At 46.8% G+C, this 15,054-nt stretch overlaps 1 protein-coding gene across 2 annotated transcripts in view; it reads right to left on the reverse strand.

Annotated features, from left to right (window-relative positions):
• NUP160 (nucleoporin 160) overlaps nucleotides 1-14,002 on the reverse strand; it is a 71,791-nt gene extending 57,789 nt beyond the window's left edge. Inside the window, exons 1-8 of one of the 2 annotated variants that reach the window (XM_049779568.1) lie at nucleotides 13,872-14,002; nucleotides 13,492-13,578; nucleotides 9,340-9,550; nucleotides 6,818-7,040; nucleotides 4,394-4,472; nucleotides 2,911-3,025; nucleotides 439-597; nucleotides 177-254 (exon numbers count right to left, since the gene is read on the reverse strand). In XM_049779568.1, coding sequence (XP_049635525.1) covers nucleotides 177-254; nucleotides 439-597; nucleotides 2,911-3,025; nucleotides 4,394-4,472; nucleotides 6,818-7,040; nucleotides 9,340-9,550; nucleotides 13,492-13,578; nucleotides 13,872-13,993 — 1,074 coding nt within the window. In that variant the 5' untranslated portion in view covers nucleotides 13,994-14,002. Of the gene's footprint in view, nucleotides 1-176; nucleotides 255-438; nucleotides 598-2,910; nucleotides 3,026-4,393; nucleotides 4,473-6,817; nucleotides 7,041-9,339; nucleotides 9,551-13,491; nucleotides 13,598-13,871 lie in introns of both variants that reach the window. The other variant, XM_049779567.1, reaches the window with a different exon arrangement.
• Between the last annotated feature and the right edge of the window lie 1,052 nt (nucleotides 14,003-15,054).

Below are 15,054 nucleotides of genomic sequence, written 5' to 3' on the forward strand. Positions count from 1 at the left end.
GTTCTGGAGAGAGGGGGTAGGGTGATGGGGGCATTGGTGATGGGAATGTTGCACTGGTAAAGGGGATTGTTCTTTTTATGACTGCAACCCAACTACAATCATGTTTGTAAACACAAATCCTTTTATCCCATACATGTGTTTAAAAAAAGAAAAAATCAAAGGTTGATTCAACTCACCTGAGAAGTGAAGAGTGAGGAAATGTGATCTAGACTGTAGCGGTTATTCTCAGCACCAGCCAACTGGAAAACGCAGAACTGTTCAAATACAAGTTGAGAATTAGCTCATCAAATGGTCAGTCTACATTCAGAACCCAATTTATTATTTTATTTCAGGGAAGGCAAGAAGTGGGTGTAGACCCTGAGTGCTCAGGAACCATACCTGATAGTCTTTTGGGGAACCATATGATGCCAGGAATTGAACTTGCAAAACTGTTCTTACCTGGCCATGGCCGGGTGCATGTAGGTACACTCCCAGACAGAGTCCCATGGAAGAAGAATACGCAAGCCGTAATTTGTGGCCAGTGCCAGCAGTGAGCCGAAGGTCTTTATTTACAGGGACAAACTCCAGCATGTCAGCCACCATGAGGCACATTTGATCCTGCCCGAGAAAAGAATTCATTAATGAGGTCTCAGAAAATTCCAGTTAGAAAGATGTATGCCTTCCTACTTTACAGGATGCAGACTTTTTTTTTTTTTTTTTTAGCAGGGGGTTGGGCTACACCCAGCAATGCTCAGAGGTTACTCCTTGCTCTGTGCTCAGAAATCAACCTTGGCAGGCTTGGGGGGTCCAAATGGGATTTGAGGAATCAAACCTGAGTCCATCCCTGTCAGCTGCATGCCAGGCAAACACCCTATTGCTGTGCTATCGCCCAGGCCCTACAGGATGCATTCTAGAGTTTATCTGTGGAGTAAAGTAAGGTCTTATGGCCTCCTCCATTTTTCCTCTCATGCAGGGTTTTATTAATTATTTAATTATTCTTTTTGTTTTGGGGACACAGTCAGCAGCGCTCATGACTTACTCCTGGTTCTGTGAAAAAGGATCATTCACAGAGAGCTCAAGGAAAAATAAAGGGTGCTGTGATATTTATTTTGCACCATGTGGCCAACCTGAGTTCAATCCCATATTGTTCGGAGCCTGCCAGGAGTGATTCCTGAGCGCAGAGCCAGGAATGACAGCTGACCCAGGCCAGTGGTGGCCCAAAAACCAAAAGAAAAAGAAAAAAGAAATTATCTCTGTAGTGTGAGTTAAGATTATTGCTTGTTTTGTTTGTGGGTCTCTTCTTTTGTGGGTGCTGGGTATTATGTAAGCAAATCAAGGTACCAAGCATGTGAAACCTGAGCTTTGACCACTAAATAACACCCTCAGGCCTATTGGTGAGTCTAGAAAACTATTTAGCCAACTTGAATTACTGAAAGAAAAAAAAGTGGGGAGGGGTCTTGGGTCACACTTGAGAGTAGTTCCTGGAGATGCTCCAGGGACTACATTACCAGGAATCAAACCTTTTGATAAATGTCTCCAGCACTAACCAACTTGCATTAAAAATTGTGTTCCAGGAGCCGGAGAGATAGCACAGCAGTAGGGCATTTGCCTTGCATGCGGAAGGTCACTGGTTCGAATCCCAGCATCCCATATGGTCCCCAGGGCCTGCTGGGGCATTTTCTGAGCATAGAGCAAGGAATAACCCCTGAGCATTGCCAGGTGTGACCCAAAAACAAACAAACACATTGTGTTCCAGGGCCAGAGTGACAGCACAGAGGTAGGGTGTTTGCCTTGCAAGTGGCCAACCCACCCAGGACAGACCCATGTTCAATCCCCAGCATCCTATATGGTCCCCTGAGCCTGCCAGGAGTGATTTCTTTTTCTTCCTTTCTTTTTGGGGGTAAGGGGCACACCTGGTGAAACTCAGGAGTTACTCCTGGCTATGCGCTCAGAGCCCCTGGCTTGGGGGATGCCAGGGGATTGAACTGTGATCTGTCCTAGGTTAGCATATGCAAGGCAAACGCCTTACTACTTGTGCCACCACTCCGGCCCCCAGGATTTCTTAGTGTAGAGCTAGGAGTAATTCAAGTGTTACCAGTTGTGGCCCAAAAACCCCCCAAACTTAAAAATGTGTCCCTTGAGGAAGTAGGGAAAAATGTGTTCCTTGTGACAAAAACCATACAACCTGCTGTAACCTGGATGGAATTTGAAGATAATCATTTGGAGTGAAGTAAGCCATAAGAAGGGGATTATCCTACCCCAAAGTGTAGGGAAAAGGATAGAGAAGGAAAGAAACTGAGGACAGACGGAAGATAAAAAAAGGGAAGTAAAAGGAGAATGGAAGTGTGTGACAGGAAGACTCCTAAGTAAAGGAGGAAGGGATCCCAGGTCTAGTAGTAATGTGTGGCATGGTACAGATATATATCCAAACCATAGACTCAACAACACTCAAACCAGGAGAACCAAACTACAGCCACCAATCTCTCAAATGAATTTATCAAGGGAACAGGCTAGGGTGGCAGAGGGAATGTGGAGACACTGGTAGAGGGAATTTGACATTGGGGGTGGGACTGATGCTGGATGGGATTATAGGTCTAAAACTTAACTACCAGTAACTTTGTAATTCATGGTTCTTTAACTAAATAAAAATAATTAAGTGATATGATCATCTTTAAATTAAGGGAGCAAAGTTGACTGCAATTTTCTGACAATCTGCAATCCCATTTTTGTTACTTGTTTGATTCTGGGGCAACACCAGGGTGCTCAGGGCTTAGTCCTGACTCTGCTCAGGGATCACACCTGGTGAGCTCAGGGGACCTTACCTGGGTGCTGAGGATTGAACACAAGTCAGTCACACACAAGGCAAGAGCCTGACCTGTTGTACACTGACAGCCTTTTCCATTTCAAGGTAGCTCTAAATGTAGCGCTTACCTTGTAAGACCACATCCGCAACTTATGATCCTGGCACAGAGCAAAGATGAAAGCATCATGCTCCATACGATGCACAGCAAGGCTGAGGGGACGATCCGAAGGGCCCTGGTCACCCCTTAAACAGAAGACAGCAGATTGTGTATCACTACTGTCAAGCAGCTGATTACTAAAATTTGCAATTAAAGAGATAAAATGAAATTCATTTATTTTGGGATTAAACTGGACTACATTCAAGGTTCACTCCTGGCAGGGCTCAAGGATGATCATGAGGTGCTAGGGACTGAATACGTGATGACTGCATGCAAGACAAGCACCTGACTGCCTGTCCTTTCACTCTAGCCCTAAACAAGTTATATTTTTTTAAGTTTAAATTTCATTATTTGTTTTGTTTTTGGGCCATGTTTGGCGACAGTCTGGCATTACTCCTGGCTCTGCACTCAGAAATTACTCCTGGTGGGGCCGGCGAGATAGCATGGAGGTAGGGTGTTTGCCTTGCATGCAGAGGGACAGTGGTTCAAATCCTGGCATCCCATATAGTTCCCCGAGTCTGCCAGGAGCGATTTCTGAGCGTAGAGCCAGGAGTAACCCCTGAGCGCTGCTGGATGTGACCCAAAAACCAAAAAAAAAAAAGAAAAAGAAAAAGAATATTAAAAGAAAAATCACTCCTGGCAGGCTTGGGGGACCATATGGGATGCCAGGGAAGAACCCAGGTAGGCCACATGCAAGGCAAACGCTCTACCCGCTGTGCTATCACTCAGGCTCCCAACAAGTTTTATTTTAAAACCTTCAAAGAAAAATTCAAGGGGCCGAGAGATAGCATGGAGCTTCGGCGTTTGCCTTGCATGCAGAAGGATGGTGGTTCGAATCCCAGCATTCCATATGGTCCCCTGAGCCTACCAGGAGCAATTTCTGAGCGTAGAACCAGGAGTAGCCCCTAAGCACTGCCGGGTGTGGCCCAAAAACCAAAAAAACAAAACCAAAAAGAAAAATTTAAAGTGATGATAAAAGGCAACTTCATGGGATTATACTGGGAAAAGTTGTCCCAAAATAACCATCAAAAATTTTCTACTTCGGGGACCAGAGCAACAGATAAGGCACTTGCCTAGTATATCCCTGACTGAGGCTTCTCCCCACCATTCTATATGGTCTGAGTAAACCCCTGAGCACTATTGGGTATGACTCAAATAACAAAATAATAAACCAAGAAATTTCCTACTTCAAATACTGGATCTGGTAAGTCTGATCCATCCCTGGACTAGATAGTAGGGAAATGTCCTATGAAGGCATTTTTCTACAGGCAAGCTGTCCAGCCCCAGCAGCAGGTGAGAAAGTGTGACTTTAGGACAAACTGTTGTTCCCACACCTGCCTCCTGGCCAGCAAAATGTGTAGCTGTCTTGGAGGCAGACGTGGGAAGCATTGGCAAGGCCTGACAGTGCAGAAAGAACTCTTGGATGCTCTGACTTTCTCCTAGACTCAGCTCACCTGATAGCTGTTGGCATCCAGCCGATGAGCAACCGCTGCATCACCGAGCTCTGTTTGAGTTCCACCACTGACACTACCCCTGCAAGATTGAAGACACAAATGATGACAAAACCACGAGAGGAAGGCAACAGATACCAACAAGAACCCGATGACCCAGTTACTGGACTACTTCCCTTTTTTTTTTTTTTTTTTTAGGTTTTTGGGCCACACCCAGCATTGCTCAGGGGTTACTCCTGGCTGTCTGCTCAGAAATAGCTCCTGGCAGGCACAGGGGACCATATGGGACACCGGGATTCGAACCAACCACCTTTGGTCCTGGATCGGCTGCTTGCAAGGCAAACGACGCTGTGCTATCTCTCCGGGCCCTACTTCCCTTTTTTATAGCAGAGCAAGGAAAGATGAGGGTGCTTCTCCATGTAGATCACATACTATACTACTCTGAAGTATTACTAGACCAAGTTTTAGATTCCTAAGAGAAACATTTGCATTTACAAGTAGTAACCCAGGGCCAGAAGAGAGAACACATAGAGAGGGGAGGTGCTTGCCTTGCGTGCAACCCACCTGGGCTTACTCCCTGGCACTGCCTATGGTTCTGAGACAGCCAGCAGAGATCCCTGAGCCATCAGGAAGTCTTAAGCACAGCCAAGTGTGGCCTAAATTCCTCCTGCCCCCTAAATAATCCCTCAAAAAAAAAAAAAAAATCATCATTAAGAGACCCAGAATATAGTTAGTAGGAGAGTACATGACTGTCCTCCTGGAACTCAAGTGCACAGAGGAGGGGAACATCAGAGTTCACAAACTGAGCAGAATGGTAGAAATGAATGAGAATACAGCACCGAAAGGATACTGAGAATATTGTGTGTACTGAGTATGAAGAGGTTGGCTCAGAAGGATGCCGAGGAAAGAGAGAAGGGGAAAAAGGATGGAGTCAAACTAGTGACAGGCAAGCAAGCCCCAGGCCCACGATGGTGAATCTATGGCACTTGAAGGCCTTGCAGCTGGCACACGAGAAGGTCTGCCAATTAACAAACTTACTAAAACCTTGTTATTAAGGTTTAATTGACGTGTTGGCACTTTGAGGAAATTCTTTGGTTTTGTGCAGCAGTTTGGGCACTCGGGCTCATAAAGTTTAGCCATCACTGCCCCAGGCTAAAGCCCTGAGGTAGGTGTGCTTGTACCTGGTATGTTCAGAGAATTCCAAGCAAGCATGTGGCTTGTGCAGGGAAGAGGCAGGAGAGTGGGAAAAGAAGTTGAGATAGAGAGGCAGCCAGCTGGAGTGGATGTGGGAATTGCTGTAAACCAGTGGGGGCTTTGGGTTTACCCAAATAAAGAGCAACAAAGGAATAGCATGATCTAACTTAAGGTATTAAACACATTGGTCCAGGGCTGGGGCGGTAACTCAACGGCAGAGTACTTGCCCTGTATGAGGGAGGTCCTAGGCTCGATTCTGGCACCACACACATACAAAAACCCAGAGACCAACAACAGCCACAATTTGTGGTGCTGTTGTTTTGGGGCTACACCCAGTGGTGCTCAAGGGTGACTCTGGGCTTAGAAATTACTCCTGGCAAGATTGGGGAGCTCTATGGGATGCTAAGGATTGAACCCAGGTTGGCTTCATGCAAAGCAAAAGCTATACCTGCTGTACTATAGCTCTGGCCTCAGTAGCCACAAATTTAAATGTATTGGTCTGTCCGAGAAGCTTCTGCTGCAAAGACAGATATCTAAAAAGCTAATACAAGCTACAGAGGGACTTGGAGCAGTGTCCCAACATCCCGATTTGAAGTGACTGATTCATATTATAGGGCTTCAGCCTGAAAGCATGTAGCCAAGACAGCTCATTTATATCACAGGCCACATCTCAAGTTTCTTTCCTCACAGGCCAATGAGCGCCACTTCATAGCTTCATAGAAGCAGTAGAACACTTAGGAGTTGTTAGATTCCTTTTGTTATTTTTTTTTTTTTTTTGTGGGCTATACCTGTTTGACGCTCAGGGGTTACTCCTGGCTATGCGCTCAGAAATCGCTCCTGGCTTAGGGGGACCATATGGGACGCTGGGGGATCGAACCACAGTCCGTCCTACGCCAGCGCTTGCAAGGCAGACACCTTACCTCTAGCGCCACCTTCACGGCCCCACCTTTTGTTATTTGTTTTGGGACCATATCTGGTGGTGTGCAGGGCTTATTCCTGGCTCTGTAATCAGAGACCACTCCTGGAGAGTTTGGGGAGACTCTAGAAAGTGCCCAGGATCGAACCTAGTTAGGCTACAATTAAATAAGCATATTCCCTGCTCTTCGAATGGCTCTGGCCCTAGGGAGAGCAGAGTGGCATGTTCTGAGTTGGGTAATAGAATTAGAACTCCAAGTTGTGCTCTAATGCCAGCACTTCGAACTTATAGGTAAATAATGCTTGGTCCCCACTTACCAGGGATGTCATAAGGAGGCAGTTTTAAAACAAAGATCCCCCCGGAAGCAGATGGCAGAGCGAACAGCGCCTCCCCATCGTTGCTAAGCCAGGCAGCTGAGGTGGCAGCATTAGGGGCGAGTCCAGGCACCGTTGGAATTAAGTGAAAGTTGCAAGGATCCACGAAATCAATTTTGCCAATATCAGTGAACACTGACTGCATCTGATTCTCAGTTAATAGTTCCTGTGGAGTCATTAGAAATAAAAGACTATTAGAATACCCTGTTCCTTTCAAGTCCCTTTTAAAAATTGTCACATTTGGGGCCGGAGCAGTGGTGCAAGCGGAAGCGCATCTGCCTTGTATGCACTAACCTAGGACGGATCGCGGTTTGATCCTCCAGCGTCCCATATGGTCCCCCAAGCCAGGAGCAATTTCTTTTTTTTTTTCTTTTGGTTTTTGGGCCACACCCGGCGGTGCTCAGGGGTTACTCCTGGCTGTCTGCTCAGAAATAGCTCCTGGCAGGCACGGGGGACCATATGGGACACTGGGATTCGAACCAACAACCTTTGGTCCTAGATTGGCTGCTTGGAAGGCAAACGCCGCTGTGCTATCTCTCTGGGCCCGCCAGGAGCAATTTCTGAATGCATAGCCAGAACTAACCCCTGAGCATCACCAGGTATGGCCCAAAAACCAAACACCAAAAAAAAAAGGTCAAATTTAGGGCTAGAAATAGTACAGCGGGAAGGTTGCTTGCCGCCAACCCGAGTTCAGTCCCCAGCACCTCATATGGTCCCTAGCCCAGCCAGGAATGATCCCTGAAGTCAGTCTCAAGTTAGTCCTGAGTTCCATAAGGTGTGATGTGGGCACCCCATCCCAGAAAAAGAAAAGGTTGCTGAGTTTAAAATAAAAAGTTATTTCTGGAGGCTTGGGGTACATTTGGAGGCTCTTGGCACCCATTTTGCTGTGAGTTTGGGCTCTTCTCTCCTGGCAGGAACAAGCTTGGTCTATACTGACCTGCCCTTTGTGCCCAGCAACTCTGCTCCATGACCCCTAAAGCCACAACTGATTCTGGCTGTGTCTGATAGTATAGCCCAGGGAAGGCATATGTGTGAGAAGCATAGCACTGCTCCACTTCTTAGTGAGAGTTCCAAGCACCAGAACTGAAGAAGTGTGAGTCTCTTTGTGGACTGTGACCCAGTGCCCTAGCACTGCGACCATACATGCACAGACAGTGACTCCACAATCAAAAAGTATGTGAGCAAAACAGCCCAGAATATGGAATATGTATGACCCTGGCCATTACAACAGTGTGAATGAGCCTAACCACTAAAAGCAGTAACTCATGGGCCGGAGGTAACTCATAGCATGGAGGTAGGACGTTTTGCCTTGCATGCAGAAAGATTGTGGTTGAAATCCTCGCATCCCATATGGTCCCCTGAGCACTACCAGGTGTGACCCCCCCAAAAAAACAACAACAACAAAAAAGTAGTAACTCGGGGCCGGAGAGATAGCACAGAGGCGTTTGCCTTGCAAGCAGCCGATCCAGGACCAAAGGTGGTTGGTTCGAATCCCGGTGTCCCATATGGTCCCCTGTGCCTGCCAGGAGCTATTTCTGAGCAGACAGCCAGGAGTAACCCCTGAGCACCGCCGGGTGTGGCCCAAAAAACAAACAAACAAAAAAAAGTAGTAACTCAGGGCTGGAGCGATAGCAAAGTGGATAGGGCATTTGCCTTGCAAGTGGCTGACCCATATTTTATACCCGGCATACCACATGATTTTCCAAGTCTGCCAGGAGTAATTTCTGAGCACAGAGCCAGGAGCAAACCCTGGGTGCAGCCTCAAACCAAAAAACCAAAACAAATAAATAAAAAAAAAAACCCAAACCACCCAACAACAAAAATCCAAAAAACTCAAGAGAGGCAGAATAATATACAGTGGAGACGGTCCTTGTCTTGCTCATGGTAGACCCGGGTTCGATCTCCAGTAACCCATACGGGGTCCCCAAGTGCAATTAAGTACACAGCGAAGAGTAACCCCTGATCATCACTGGCTGTGGTCCCAAAACAAAAAAAACTCCCTCATGAGTTGGAGAGAGTATAAGACACTTGCCTTGCATGGAGTCAACCCAGGTTTGACCCTCAGCACTGCATATAATCCCTTGTATGAGCACCGCCAGGAGCGATCCCTGATCACAGAGCTAGTAGTAAGCTTTGAGCACCCATGGGGAGGAGGGAACTCAAAAACCAAAATACAAATAAACAAAAAAGCTAACTCAGAAGTGCTGTGCAGTGGCTCAAAGGCCTAAGTTGCTATACATGAGGAAAGCTCAGGTTCTAGACTCCACATCGGATGGTCCCCCAAGCAAGGTGCTAGGAACAGCTCCTAAACATCAAGACAATAAAACAGCTACTCATCAAGGTTGTATCTGAAGAGTCAATAAGAAAGCCAAATGTCCCTGGATTCCAACACACATGGCTGAAGCACTGATCTGTACCTGCCAGACCCATTGGGAAATAAAGACAGAAATGCTCAGCCAACTTACACTCCGATACATGCGGGATGGGTGCGGCAGGAGTAACCTGTGCACTGTCTGGTTGGTGATGATTAGGATGATCACATGATTATGAGTCTCAGAGACATGCACCCCACCGGGTAAGACACTACAATTCTGGAATTTGAGGCGAACTGCATTATTCAACAAGTTTAAGTCCAGGGACTCTTCCACCAGCTCCAATAACTCTCCAGACACCTTCCTGTTTTCAAAAACAAAAAAGACATTTTATTAAAAAAATTTTTTTTAATTTGACTTTTAGGCCACACCCAGGGATACTCTAGGATTACTCCTGATGAGGCTCAGGGGACCATATGGGATGCTGGGGATCAAACCCGAGTCAGCTACCTACAAGGCAATCACTTCGCTCACTGTACTATCATTCCATTCCCCAAAAATATATTATTTTCAAAGTCTGTGTTTTTCTTTCTGATTACTGTGCTGAACACACACACACACACACACACACACACACACACACAAAATGATGGGGACTGGAGATAGTACAGTGTTAAGGAACTTGCTTGTATGTGGTTAGCCTAAGTTTGATCGACAGAATCCCATGTGGTCCTCCAAGTCCTCCAAAGTAAGTAATTTTGGGCACAGAACCAGGAGTAAGCCCTGAGTACTGCCATGTGAGCCCCTCCCCACCAAATAATGTTCACGAAAACTGTCCATTGGAAAATTTTGAATCAATCAAGATTGGGGGCTGGAGTGATAGCACAGTAGGTAAATATTTGCCTTGCATAGTCAACCAGGGTTTGATCCCCATCATCCCATATGGTTCCCTCAAGCCCACAAGGAGTGACTCCTGAGTGCAGAGCCAGGAACCTCTGAGCACCAACCTCCCAAAAAAACCCAACAAAAAAATCAAAACTGACTATTACATATGTCAAATCATTACATGATGCAGACTTCCATAAATGCACCGTGATTCTATTAAGTGAAAGCATTCTCAAGTTTGGTAGATTATTTACTTAGTAGACTAATACAATCACATTCCACTAGAATGAAAATTCACTCCCTTCCCCACCCATTCATTAGTTGTGGTGGAATCCAATACTCCATACAGATTACCAGTGTATGGATCAAAGCGACAGTATTTCTTGTGGCTAGTCCTCCTGTTACCTGATCAAGGGAGCAGAACAGGATCTTTCCTTTGAAACTGCACATGATTAACTTGGAAACACAAAGTACTTGGCTGGGGATGTCCCAACGGCCTATCACCTCAGCTCCATTTTCACATCCTTTCTCCCAATCAAGTCTTAGAATTCATAGCCAGCCTGAACTTTCTTAGTAACATCCCTCCTGAACCCAAAGCTCCTTCTAAAGTCTTCACGTAAAACAAGCTTGCTCTTCTGGCCACATCTTCTCTCATCTGCTCCTATCATGTTCTCTCCTTCTCTGGCACGACCAAATCCCCCCTATTTGTTCACTTCCCTCTGAGTCTCCAATCTGCCCTCATCGCACCCACGTCACCATAACCCATTTCAATGAACACTTCAGTTCCTCTCACTTCCCTGACCAGGCCTTTCCCAAAGCCTCTCCTATGGACTTCTCTTGTGACATCTCTACTGCTGAGGCCCTGTCCTGTAGTACTGGAACTTTTTAATTGATGCTCAGGGGATCATATGGTACTGATGTGAACCCAGATCACATGACTAGCACAGGCCCTAATAGTGGTTACATCTCTCTGCTTGATAGGTTTTTTTGTTTGTTTTTGGTTCATACCTGGCAGCGCTCAGGGGTTACCCAGTGCTCTTACTTTCATCCCTCATACTGCATGTCATTTTTCCCTTGCCCTACAGTCTCCCCCAGGCACCCTTAGTATGACTCTGGTAAACCCCTGAAACATTTTTGAGGATCTACTATGTTGCAGTCTGTGTTTAAAGAAGGATATAGCAGGGCACAAAGAAAGCAGACAAAGTGCTTTTATGGTGGGAGAGGGAATACATAATAACTATAAAGCAGGAGCCACAGAGATAGCATGGAGGTAGGGTGTTTGCCTTGCATGCAGAAGGATGGTGGTTCAAATCTCACAGTTGAGCCATGTTTCCTCAGAAATATATTTTGTTTGTTTTATTGTTTTTGGGTTACGCTCAGCAGCATTCGGGTTACTCCTGGCTATGCACTCAGAAATCACTACTGGCAGGCATGGGAGACCACATGGGATGCTGGGAATTGAAACGGGGTCTGTCCTGTGTTGGCTGCATGCAAGGCAAAAACCCTACCGCTATGCTATCTCTCTGGCCCCCAGAAATATTTCTTTTTTTGCTTGTTTGGTTTTTTTTGAGGGGTCACACCTGGCAGCGCTCAGGGGTTACTCTTGGCTCTACGCTCAGAAATTGCTTCTGGCAGGCTCAGGGGACCATATGGGATGCCGGGATTCGAACCACCGTCCTTCTGCATGCAAGGCAAACACCCTAACCACCATGCTATCTCTCTGCCCCCCAGAAATATTTAAGTAATCAAGATGTGTTTCTAACACATTCCCTTAAAAGGACTAACACCTATACATTTCAGTTCTTACCCAAAATCTCCAAAAAGCTGCTAAGTGTATTACAAATTCAGTGGATAGTAAGACTATTACAGGAGCTGAAGCAATAGTACAGCAGATAGGATGTTTGCATTGCACATGTCAATCTAGGTTCGATTCCCCTCAGTACCCCAGATGGTCTCCCAAGCACTACCAGAAGTGATCCTGAGCACAGAGCCAGGAGTAAGACCTGAGCACTGCCATTGTGGTTCATTCCCCTTTCCCCCAAAATTTACAGAGTTGAAGATGTGGTTCAGTAGTACAGTAGGTGTGAGACTGAGTTAAACCCTGCACCATCTTACATCCTCACAGAATGACCAGACCTCTCCCATATCACCCCAACAACACTCTGCATCACAAACGTGTGTGGACCACAGCCAAATGTGTGGTTACCAGCGCATCTTAGCACCAACCACTGGGGAACTCGTGAGTGGGAGAAATAAAAATAAAAGAGCCATTGAACATTCACCCCAAACGCATTTCAGATGTCCCAAGAAAAGGCAAACTCTCCACTCATGACTTTGGATCTCAGCAGCATCCTAATTGTACCCAAGGCCCTCACCTAGCTCCGCCCCACTGTCAGCATAGACTCAACCCAAGGCTTTCCCCTTTCCTAGCCACACCCACAACTGAAACCACCAGCATTTTTCACAAAAACAAACTGTTATTCTGTATTACACACATCTGTCTCAAATTTGTTTCACACAAAACAGACTGATTTCTAAAGGCTGCAGTTTAGATCATGCTAATAACCTCTTCCATCCTTCACTTGTTTTTCACTGTATCCAGGATCAAATTCAAAACCCATTTGAAGTGTTCTGTGATCTGAGTCTCACTGTCCTTTCCCTGTCTCGGCAACTAGCACATCACTTTCACTTCCTTCAGGTCAGAATCTCAAGCCCACCCAGTTCCCATCACTCGCCTGGGCTTAATAGCATGGTATTCTGGTCTCTGAACTAACTGCTCTCTTCCCTAGCCCAGCTTGTCAGGTTCATCTTTCAGCTTTCCCATCTCAGGTGAAATGCAAAGATCTCCTCTGTCCTACCATAACACAGGATTCTCCCATTAGAAGCTTGTAGCCCCTGCACCAAAGCACATACTGATAACCCTTTTCCTTCTGAAAACTGCCCCATAAAAGACATGGTGGTTTTAGAGCCTGAGAGAGACCACTAGGGTTAAGTTGCTTGCCTTAAATGTATGTCTATCAACCCCAGTGTGATCCTCAGTACGCCTAAGATCTCCAAGCAGTACCAGGAGTGATCTCTGAGCAGAGTCAGAAATAGCCCCTGAAGAACTCCCTGCCATTCTCATCCTCCTCCAAACAAATCAAGAAATCTTGGATGGGCTCAAGTTTAAAATTGAGTTTCTGGGCTTATATTCCTTTGCTTACAAGGATGCCTAGAAGATACCTATCCAAGAACATTTCCGATCGGCATTTCTTGATTCAGATCAGCAGACCTGTTTTTCCCTTTTCTCATCTTGACAGCTTAGGAGAAAACGACGCTTGAGGCAAAACTATCAGGTCTTCACCCAGGAGCTAAACCACCCCTGCCCTGGAAAAGGGGCGTAGGGAGGGGTGGCGCCCCCCTGAGTAAGTAAGTACTCACCAATGAATGAACCTGTTTCTGGTGATGGAGAACAGATGGCCACTTTCTGAATAGCAGAAGCCTCCCGCGCTCTCGCTGTGTTTCACGCTCGTAGTCGTCGGGGTCCCTGCAAAAAAAAAAAAGAACAGGGGGGATCAGTCAACCCAGGCTCACGTGGTGCTCAGAGGATGACAGAGGGGCGCCGAGGAAAATGTGTGGTAATTCATGGACTGACAATGCACACACGCTGGGAAGGGGAAGAAGAGAAGCAGCAGCCCATATGCATCTAATGCATGTGGACTTGGAAAAGAAGAGGATGAAGCATGGGGTGGGTGGGGTGTGGGCAGACATTTAGGGCTCCAGGCTTGAACCCCGAAAGGGCAGGCAGGACCACATGGCGCCTGCCTGGGGTTGCTTCCGTACCTACGCAGCACACCGTGAGTTCCCGAAAGCGCCGGGGCCTCTCACGCTCAGCTCCGCTCAGCTCCACCAAGCTGCGCTCCAGGCATCCCGCCGCCGCCATTTTCGCGCCGTCGCCGCCGCATCCGCCGCAAAGCCCGACGGGACACGGGCGCGCCGTGACGGCGTCACTTCCGGGGCGGGTCCAAGCGGAGATGGACGCGCGCGGCTTTGTGCTGCTGCTGTCGCGCTTCTTAACCGGTAAAGAGCTTGGTCCGGAAGTTGTACGGGCAGAGAAGAGAACCATAAAAGGAGTTCCGCCCGTCCCTTCGCGGGAGGCGGGGCTCCATTTCCGGCGGCCTCAGGCTACGGGGCGGGGCCGGGTTTGTTTCCATTTTGAAAACGCCCGCGCGGGCGGAGCTGGACTCCGGAGCGCCCCCTGCCGGATACTGGTTTTTTCTCATCCATTTTTTTTCCCGGCTTTTTGGGGGGGTGTGGCTGCGACCCATTGTGGTTGTGGGGGAGCCTTTTGTGTTTCTGTTGTAAATGGTTCTGTGTCCTTCAGCAGCGATGTGCAAAGCCTCGGGGATGACCATCGCATGCATGAATGCTGCTCGTGGACTGGACATGCGTAGGCATGCATGGGCCTTTGCTTCTACCCCTACTATGATAGGGGAATATTTTGGACTCTCTGCTTCTAGCTAGGGCAGAAAATAAGCTGAATATTGAGGAAAGAGTTTTTTTTTTTTTTTTAATGTGTGTATGGGCTTTTCCCCCCTAAAATAAAGAAATTTAGTTTAATACATTTTAAATATCCATTGGTAAAGAAACAAAAAATTACAGAGGCATGCAAGTGTGTCACAGGCACTTGAAGTAAAAGGCTGCCATTATTGGTAGATATTACTCTCCCCTCCTCAGGACTGATGCTGAAACCAGAAGTACGGTCAGGACATGGAGCAGACCTTATACTGACCTTCCTTCTGTGTCTGTGACTGAGAAAAATCCTGCATTGAGGAAAGTTGCGAGAGGACTGAAAAAAAAAAGTTATGGGCCAGAGAGATGATACAGGGATAGGGAACTTGTCTTACATGCAACTGATCCAGGTTCAAGTCTGTATGTGTGTTTCTTTTTTTAAATTATTCTTTTAGTGCCCTGCATGGAGCCCAGGGAGGGTTACATATATGT

Source organism: Suncus etruscus, chromosome 9 (assembly GCF_024139225.1).
Source record: "Suncus etruscus isolate mSunEtr1 chromosome 9, mSunEtr1.pri.cur, whole genome shotgun sequence".
NCBI lineage: Eukaryota > Metazoa > Chordata > Mammalia > Eulipotyphla > Soricidae > Suncus > Suncus etruscus.